Source organism: Synchiropus splendidus, chromosome 15 (assembly GCF_027744825.2).
Source record: "Synchiropus splendidus isolate RoL2022-P1 chromosome 15, RoL_Sspl_1.0, whole genome shotgun sequence".
Lineage (NCBI taxonomy): Eukaryota > Metazoa > Chordata > Actinopteri > Syngnathiformes > Callionymidae > Synchiropus > Synchiropus splendidus.
This window is the reverse complement of record NC_071348.1, coordinates 10,947,634-10,957,184: the sequence shown is the minus strand read 5'-3', so window position 1 is coordinate 10,957,184 and position 9,551 is coordinate 10,947,634. Positions and strand designations below refer to the sequence as shown.

Below are 9,551 nucleotides of genomic sequence, written 5' to 3'. Positions count from 1 at the left end.
TAAAAGGGTATCCAACTCAACCCAACTCTGAACTGGAGCCTTTCCTCCATTTGCAGTCTGCGTGAGGAAAATCCCCGCACAAACACACTGAACTATTCATTACTTGAAGAAACCCAAAATGATTCCAGCGATTTGATTGACTTTTTCCATGTGATCAGTTTCACCCCTGTTTCATTGGCAGCCGCATAGAGCTGCCTTTATTTTGATGTGACAAACGGAACACCCAAAAGGTGTTTTCCAACTCCAGCAGCAGTTTCGCTCATTCACAAAACTGGCTCTAGCTGTAACCAATTCCACAGCTCCGTGCCACTCTAGTAGTGGAGGTGACCAGCTAAAACTCATGCAAGAAAGAAAGACAAGTTGAAATAGCAGTTCACAATTTATTTACTGAATAAATTTGGACAAAAAACATCAGAATCTGTTACGATACAATCAGAACATCTGAGGCAGATATCCCACCATGCACCACCCCCCTCCATGAAACAAAAAAAAAAGGACTAATAGACATTAGCACCAAATCAGCAACAACTTAAATAAAAAGGTAGCTTAGTCTACAAAATATATAGAAAACAAAGCAGATTTGAATTGAAAAGCAACTCAGAAAAGTAGCAAATTTGAAAAAAAAAGTTCATGTTTTTAACTTTTCATATAAAACAAGCACCCCTCCCCCCACTAGGCAGGCTATAGCATTCATGGGGCACATGCCGATGTCTAGATAAAAACACAAATTCAAGTAACATTGAGATACGACGGTAGCTCGTGGCCGTTTTTTTTTTCCTCCCCCCAGCGCACGACCGTTTCACAGAACCTACGCAGGCAGTAGAAAACTAACATGAGGTCCTGGAGTGATCATGTCATCGCAATACTATCACAGAATATCTCAAATCTTTTAAGAAAAAAGAAGAAGAAAGAAAAACAAAAAGCGAGGGAGACCGGGTGGCTGTCGGGCGCAGAAATACTGGCACAGAAGTGTTTAAACGTAAGACAGACGTTTCCCTCGTCGAGCCTGTCCCGTGTCAAAATATTGCCTACATCATACATGAAGAGGAATCTCTGCATAAAGAAAACCCTGCAATGATTTTTTAAATATATTTAATTTTATATATATATTTATATATATATAATATATAGCTGTTACAATTTAAATAAATGTTGCACTCTCACTAAAGAATTTAAATAAGGGGAAGCTAATTTTGTGTTGGTTTGGAAGTAAAAGACCGGTATGGAAAAAAAAAAAGAAAAGAAAAAAAAAAGCTCACACGGATTATTGAAGCATGAAGAGCAGGAAGTAAATGCAGCTAAGGCTCATTAAGGGGTTAACTGAAGTTACATGGAGGTAAAAGAAACAAAACCAAGATGAGGATGTTGAACTGTGGAACGGTACACGGACAAGAATCCGACGACTGCGGCGTGTTTCGGCGCCGCCTAAAGCTAAACCGACAGTCAAGTTAGACAAGGTGTGGCATCGCAGCTTTGTGCGGTCATGATGAGTCTGAGTCCCTTCATGCTTCCCATAGTGTCAAAAACAACGTGTTCATCATCATGAGCACCACATTGAACCGAACGAATGAAAAAGTTGCTACATTGTTTGCGACTTGCATGTCTGGGCGGCCGCGTCCGGGGCGACGGGGGAGGAGGGGAGGCGGCACCTTGGTGACGTGTGGATGTCATCTGTCATGCTAAGGTTTTCCATGAAATGTTGGAAAAAGGAAAATAGGATGGAAACACCTTTATTATGAGTGACAAACGATCACCTATTAATCTCTAGACTACTGGTTTTCGGCGCCGCTGGTGGGCCGGGCCCGAGCCGAGTCATCCGGTTTGTGCTTGATGGCGACGGCTCAGCTGAAGAACTGCTCCAGCTCCTCCTCCATGTTCACCTCAGGCACCAGCTGCTCCTGCTCCCTCTCTGCTCTACTGTGAGCCGCGACGCCGCCTAGAGCCCCGGAGGAGACGAACCACGGGTGCTGGAGGATCTCCCGAGACGTGAGGCGCTCGGCGGGCTCTCGGCGGAGGATGGAGCGGATCAGGCACTTGGCCTTTGGCGTGAGAGTCTCGGGGACATTGAAGTGGCCCCGGCGGATTTTGCTAAAGAGAGAGCCCGGCTCAACGTCATGGAAGGGGTAGCGGCCCACGAGGATGGTGTACAGCATGACGCCCAGGCTCCAGACGTCGGCCGCCTTTCCCGAGTAGCTGCCGTTGGCGTTGAGGATCTCAGGGCTGACGTACGCGGGGCAGCCGTGTTTGTCTGACAACGAGTCGTCGTGGCCGTCCAGGATGTACGTGTCCTCCAGGCTTTCCAGCTTCACAAGGCTTCTGCAGACACAAGAGGGAACAAAACAACTTGTCAGCAGCGGCTTTAAAAAGAAGAAGAAGTCACGTGCTTTACACACCAACCAACCATTATGACTGCGCTATAATAAACTGAAATACTTTCAGCTGTCAGGAATATAGTCAGAGCTGCTGACTCAGCTGACTACACTATAAACAAAGTGTGTGCAGCTATTTTCAAAGCTACATCTGGAGCCGAGCTCAAGCACGTGGAAAGTGCAGAAGACCCTTGAGTGGGGTCATTTGTGTGGAGGTTTAAGATCCATGGTCATGAGCTATCAGAGGAAGTGGAGCAGATAAGGCTGCAGGCTCCACTTCAACATTTTCCAGCGCTAGAATAAAGACTGGGCCGAGAGCTGTACTTTCCCTCTTATTGCATTCAGGAATCTTCAGAACAAGTGTTGTTCGTACATAAACACAGATAATAACAATTATCATAATACGGAAAAACAGAAAAAAATAAAAAAATGTCTGCATTTTTTATTTTTATATTATGACATTCTAGGCTCTTTCTGGATTCAACAGTTACCTGCATGTGAAACAAAAAAAAAATCCCATATACCACTGCAACACTCGAAAGCCCTATCATTACAAGAAAATATTTTAATGCGGTCAACTTCTAAGGATAAAGTTTTGGTGTCACTGCAAAAAAAAGGGAATTTTAAAACTTAAAAAAAAAATCAAATTATGGGAGGAATTCCAAGACTGACATGTATTCTTTTTAAATGATTAACTTCATCTGAATTTTAAATATTTCTAAAATATTTTCAAAACGCAAATCAATTGTGGAAGTAAAACAATTTCTTTAAATGTGTTTTTTTATGCATAATAGATTGCTTTGCTTTTTTTATGTTAATCTTAACATGGCAATTTCAATGACTGCAAATAATTAAAAAATTATTATCATTAAAAGCTTGTTTTTATTTTGTTTTTGAGGCAGACAACTCTACACCGGCGCCACCATCTTTCTGCTACGACAACAAAAGCAGCAAAATTGCCTTCAAAAAGCAAGTCATAGCAAAGACGCCTTCAATAACTGCAGCCCTGCTTCATTCCAGTGGAGCAACTAAGAGTCATAAATACTTGAGGTGTGGGTCAGACAGATTGGAGTGCGTTTGGCTGCTCGCTGTGGTTCAAGTGTGATGCATTTCTGCCACCTGGGCACCCACGGCAGCACGCACCACGTCTGCAACACTAGCTCTCCTTCAGTAACTGGGCCACATATCTTAACTGTGTTTACAAAATGCAGTAAGAAAAAAAACCCCTTAAATTTAGCAGCACACACGTGTGTGTGCGCAAAATCAAAAATGTCAAACATGAAGGAGTGAAGAGATCAATAGAGACTGTTAACAGACTGTGTTGTGTTAAATGGCCCTCAAGGCTGACCTTTGACCCATGCTTTTAAAAGCTGCCACTCATTGGTCAAAGGGTAACAGCAGGATGACAAAATCAGCTCTGGAATCCCGACAGACGTGGTGGCAGTCTGCTCGGATATCACTCGGTGTATCAGCTTCTTTTGTTTGTAAGCATGTCAGACCTGGGATCAGGCCAGAGCATTTTCTTTGCATCTCAGGCTTTACAACAACTTTATCCTCCCCGCCATTGTGCTCCCCGCCAGCCCATTGTGGACGTGAGAACATGAAAGGGACCCTGCACTGTGGTGCATGAAAGGACCCGGTGTGGCGGTGAAGGTCACAGAACCGGTGCTGAATATGTGAAGCATCTCAACTTCCCCTTTCCACAGTTGCTGCCAAAGAGTGACATCAGGTTTTTAGATTAAGAACAGCAAGGTCTCACTCGCTGTCAGTCAAGAGCTAGATAAGATGTGTGGCTCCTAAGGATGGAGGAGTCCAAATGCGGGAGGAATAACAATTGAAAATGACAGGTGGGACAACCATCTTTAACTGAAAAACATAAGCATAAGCTTTTTAAACCCTGAACACATCTATAAGGCTAAAAAAATACACTTTAAACCGGCAAATATTGACGTAGTGAACTTCCAAAACAGACCCATTATTATTTATAAAAAGCTTTTGTTCCACTCACCAGCTTGAAAACCCATCAGGGACTAGACATTTTAAGCTATTAGCAAGAGTTTTTTTTTTTGTTTTATGCTTGTGCGACACCAAGTTATAGATGGAAAGTTTAAATAAAGAATTATTCCATTGTATTTTGAAATGACTCGTGTTGGCAGCTCACCAACGTTCATGCAGCACGTGTGTCCTTTCCATCGACCCCTTCTGGGTTTTGGCCGGGACAAAAGCAGGACTGAATTGATTTGCTGCCTGGAAAGATTTCGCCTCCTTTAAATCAGTTGAGAGCGACACCATAGTGAAAAGAACCAGTCGGCCACATTATTATTTTGACATAACAGATACTTGTGGCTCTGAATTATTAAGCCGCGAGATGCAGCCGAATTTTAAACAGCGAAAGGTGACATGTCAAGACAAAATCTCAATGCGGTAAAGATTAGTTTTGCGTTTAAAAAAAAAAAAGAAAAGGAGACGGATTAGAGGATTTATGCGTGTAGTTCTCGAGACAACCACACGGGGTCAGTACTTATTACTGTAAAAGGCACACAAGTCCGTCTCATTGATCGAAGTGAATAGGAGAACAAAAGCTGGAATCCATCGATTGTCTGTCTTCTTTGATTCTCTCTTTGCCTTTTTAGCGGGTAACGACTTCATTCAGCTTGACTGATGCACACATATGCATTTTAAATAGTCATTTAAGTCTTGTTTTGCAGCCAAATTTAGTGACGTCATGTGCAGGAAAGCCATGTTTAAAGGTGAATACAGGTTAAAATAGTCATAAATAAAAGCTCGGTCAAACAGTATCACGTGTTGACCCATTTTACCAGCCAAAAGCTCCACAGAGAAAGAAAAAGGGACGTAATATTTACACTAAACTCAGGGTCTGTACTTGGTGATGAGCACCAAGCGCTGGACTCAGATCTGTTTCGAAGGAAACCTGCCGCACATTCAACCTGACCTTCATTCAGTCAACCGCAGAGGGTGAAAGATGGCGCCATGCTCTGCTAAAACTGACTGAACTACACAGGAGCCATTGTCACAAAAGAGTGGCCAAACTCCCTGCGGATCCAATAACTCACCTCTCATCGTTCTTGAAGACAAACTTCCTCAGTTTCAGGTCACGGAGGACCAGTCCGTTGTCGTGGCAATGTGCCACAGCCGAGGCTATCTGATAGAAGAGCTTGGCGGCTTCCTCCTCCCGCAGCTTCTTGCACGTGCGGACAAAAGAGTGCATGTCGCCATAACTTCTCTCGAAGAACACGTAGGCCCTCGTCTCCCCGAGCAATATTTCCAGGATTTGGTTGATGTGTGGATGCTGGCCGAGGGCGAAGTAGGCTGCCAGCGACTCCTGGTACCGAGCGATGTCAAACACCTGCAATAACAAAACATTCATTTCCTGTCTGCAAACATTAATAAAGGTGCTTTATGATGACATCCGCACGTTCCCACTGTCCTTAAATGATCTCGCCATTGAGCAACACAACACACTAAACCCATAAGTCAGCCAAGTGTTTGCACTGTTGCTAGAGGAGGAAAAGAGAAAGCGTCGGTATAATACTGCAGCCTCAGGTTGCAGTTCCCCTTTTGTTTCCATAGTAACTGCCCTCACCCCCCTTAAATTGACTTTCAGAACAAGCAGCTCAGGTGAGGAGTCCTCTGTGTGCACTCAATACAAATAGAACCTGCATTGTGACCCGGGCTTCCAGCGTGATCAATGGAGGATTGATCTGCCCCGTGGTGATACGGCCACATTGTGCGGGTCACCAAACACTGCTCGTTTGTTGCCGCCATGATGAAGCATTATCTCAAGTCTAACGTTCAGGTACGCTTTATTGAACGCTCGCCGCTTTTTATGAGCCCAGCGGTGCGTGACTCGATTAATCAAGGCACTTAAACCGGATCAAGGCGGCGACCCACTGACCTTATAAACGTCATGTACGGAAGTCAATATGCGATGAAGGTTTAGAGGGTTGTCCTTGATCCTCGTGGAGCAAAGGTTTATTTCCACGTCAAAATTGGGGCATGATTCACAGCAGACAGATTCGATTTAAAAAAATAACTAAAAAAAAAAAGGTATAAAATAGGAGAATAAAGTAACTGAAGAGGAATATCTAGAAAAATATTTGCTCATTTTAAACTGGTTCAGACTGGCTATTTTTGAATATTTAGAGTGTAATAGTCACAAGTGGAAACCTATTCTTTTAACCATATAATCAGCTTTATGTGACAAAGGTTCTCCAGTGAAGAAGCGCGATGACACATGACTGACAATGCACTTCCGGATGGTGCGTTCACATGCCCCTCGGATGCCATGGAAATGCGATGAACTCACAGCCCCCCCAGATGGATTTCCCATCATATACCATAAAGTCAGCAATGAAACTCGGCGATCATGTGCGTTGAATGTTAGGTCAGATGACAGGAGCAAAATCGATACATTCCATGCAAATGGGTTCTGCTTTTTTGGTGGAAAACGCGAGCGCTCTGGTGAGATGGAGCTGGGATAAACGCCAGGGTAAGTTAGAGTAGCACCAAGAGGAGTGTGTGCGTGGTTACTCACTCCTTTGTCAACGTTACATCATGCAATCCAAATGCCCCATTCACATTTTCCATTAGTCTCCTGAGCCAGCGCTCAACATGCGACTCGGGCTTTTCTTTGACAGCGCGGAAGGGCTCGAATTCAACCCGATCGATGGCGTTATCGATACTCACCTTGCAGACCAGCTCCTCTCCACTGTGCAGGTGGGCAGCTCTGAAAACGTGGTGCCCCTCCAGAGGCTCCAACAAAAGGTAGTCCCCGATGCGGGAGATACAGTGCGAGGAGTCCGGGGTCTCCGGTGGGCTGGGGGAGCCGAGGTTAGGGCTGAAACTCTGACTCGTCTCTGTAGTCCTTAAACACGTCAGCTCTTCAAAATCGTGCGATTTGTGCCTGGATCTCCCATAACGTGAAATGTTAATAGGATTTGACCTCTGTATGTTCATGAGGAATGTTGTCAGAACTCCACGAAATACAGAGAGGTACGAGGGGAGGGGGGTCTTCCTCTTGGTTGCTCCCCGAATCAGTGCAAATGTGTATTTTTTTTAAGAAAAAAAAAAAGATTTCAATCCGCTTAATCCCAGGAGTTACAAAAAAGAAAAGCCTGTCGGTTCATTCGACGGAGATACTCGGCATCTAACGGGTCATTTGCCTCCTTTGTTTCCCATTCAAGAGACAAAGCCCGGGCACAAATGAACAGTTAGGAAAAAAAAAAAGAAATCACTTGACACAGACCTGCTGCACCGTCATTGGGAGCCACGACTCGACCAACAAAAGACTACAAAACAAGATCAGCTTTGACAATGAATGAAGACTTGGTTATCGACTAGCTTATTTGACCGGCTCATAAAGACACGTTTCACAAAAACGGAAACAAATCGCTTCAGCTTGCAGAGACGCCGTTTTTTTTTGCAAGCGACTTGATGCTATTTATCGATGGAAGGTGCTAACTAGTTAGCTTTTAGGGCTAACTAGTACCAGTTCAGTGCACGGCCTGGTTCCCGGGGATCATATCCGTGCACGGCGATTGTCAGAAGGAGAAACCCCCCCCACAAACGGAACAAAAAAAACGGATGGTTCTTTGTGTTCGGGAGTCCACGTCCTCTGCTCCGGTGGAAGGAAAAGGCTCGTCAGGCTGGCGTGTGTGCAGCTGCTGGAGTGAAGGAAGCAGGGACGGACGGCCGGCCGACTTTCCCAGGCCTATCCCTTGATTCAGCAGGACATCCTCTCTCCCTGTGCTCCTTACGTGGCTGGGAATCTAGTTCATTCAGTGCAGACAGAGGAGCTGCACACGCGCACACACAGCGCTCGCACTAAATGCTGCCCGCACACACGCACCCGTTAGACCCCGCCTCCTTGACGTCACGCGCCAGCGATTGGCCGAGGAGCGGAGTTCTCATGTGCGGCGCGGTCATGTGAGAGGCATGTCGTGTTCCACCCCCAGGAATCTGCATGCATGGCGTGCTGCGAAATTGGACGGGGAGAGCGGGGCTATAGCTACTGTACATGCAACGATTCCAACGTCTTTCCCCCTGAAATGTCATTCAACGGCGAGAGGAGGGGGGATCCCGTCCAGTTTCCCCCCCCCCCGGTAATATGGCGCCGTATGTGAACGCTTAACGATGATCACCGAATATGGGGTGATATGGCGCGGTGTGAGAGAATGTCCAGTAGGACAATGACATATTTTATTTTTGCACAATCCTGAAGACGACGACGAGTTTACATCGTAGGCAATATGATAAGCCGTGTTCTTTACAGTCCTTTTGTCTCTCATTTCTCCAGGGATCACAATGATCCAGCACTGTGTTTACCCCGATTGCACTATAGCCAAATACAGTGGTAACTCGGTTTTCAAACGTCCCGGACAAAAATTCAGAGATTATTTTGCTTCGGATGTCGAACCAAAATCCAGAACTCGAACGCCCCCGAAAAAAGCCGGAAAAAACATTACGTACGCTGACCGATCAGCTGACCCACGACGCGCTTTGTTATTGTGTATAACGCAGCCTCTGTATGCAGACGTGTCCCGTTAGCTACATTTACTGACTGTTTTTTCTTCATATTGAGGTGTAAAACCTTTCCTGTCTCCACACTGGACCGTGGTCGAGTGTCACAGGGGAGGTGCTCTCTCTCACTCCAGGGTTTGATGTCCTGTTGTGGGCTGGAGCTGGGACAGGGATGAGGCGAGTCTGGGACAGAGCGTTACTTGGTTTATTTCTATTATTACAGCCAAACTGCACAGAAGCGCACATTCAGAGCAGGACACGCACCGGGCACCTCTTCACTTCTGGAGAGACGTCACTCACTCGGCAACCCCTCCCACATGCAGCGGCCACACACATAGACGAACAGCGCACCTGCAGCAGACACTCTACATTCACTCCTACAAAAGTCTATTTTAAGGCTTGGAACGCATTATTTCTTTTTCCATTCATTGTAATGGGAAAAATCGATTCAGATTTCTGTAACGGATTGTGGTCGAGAACCGATGTACCACTGTAGTTTTTGGTGGTGGGCCACATGAGGCCCCTGGGTTATGTGGTGCAACTTGCCCTTGAACACACTTGACAGGGGACAGTGACCGTCTTCAGTATGTGCTCATGAATCAAGCTGCCCTCCACTTCTGGAAACAGCACATTGAAAAATGA

The 9,551-nt window shown here is 45.5% G+C and overlaps 1 protein-coding gene across 1 annotated transcript; it reads right to left on the bottom strand.

The window, feature by feature from the left end:
* Nucleotides 1-369: 369 nt before the first annotated feature.
* trib2 (tribbles pseudokinase 2) lies at nucleotides 370-8,205 on the bottom strand. Its single transcript, XM_053843810.1, has 3 exons — nucleotides 7,077-8,205; nucleotides 5,444-5,736; nucleotides 370-2,316 (listed from the first exon to the last, which is right to left on the bottom strand). Exons 1-3 carry the CDS (start codon nucleotides 7,344-7,346, stop codon nucleotides 1,842-1,844), a joined length of 1,038 nt encoding a protein of 345 aa, XP_053699785.1. The 5' UTR covers nucleotides 7,347-8,205; the 3' UTR covers nucleotides 370-1,841.
* Between the last annotated feature and the right edge of the window lie 1,346 nt (nucleotides 8,206-9,551).

What these genes read in the sequence shown, in the direction of transcription:
- trib2 (XM_053843810.1), bottom strand. Translation starts at nt 7,346, where the DNA reads ATGAACATACAGAGGTCAAATCCTATTAACATTTCACGTTATGGGAGA. An exon ending in GAGAGGAGCTGGTCTGCAAG is followed by an intron (nt 5,737 to 7,076) that starts GTGAGTATCGAT and finishes TTGTTATTGCAG; the next exon opens with GTGTTTGACATCGCTCGGTA. An exon ending in GTCTTCAAGAACGATGAGAG is followed by an intron (nt 2,317 to 5,443) that starts GTGAGTTATTGG and finishes TTGTGTCTGCAG; the next exon opens with AAGCCTTGTGAAGCTGGAAA.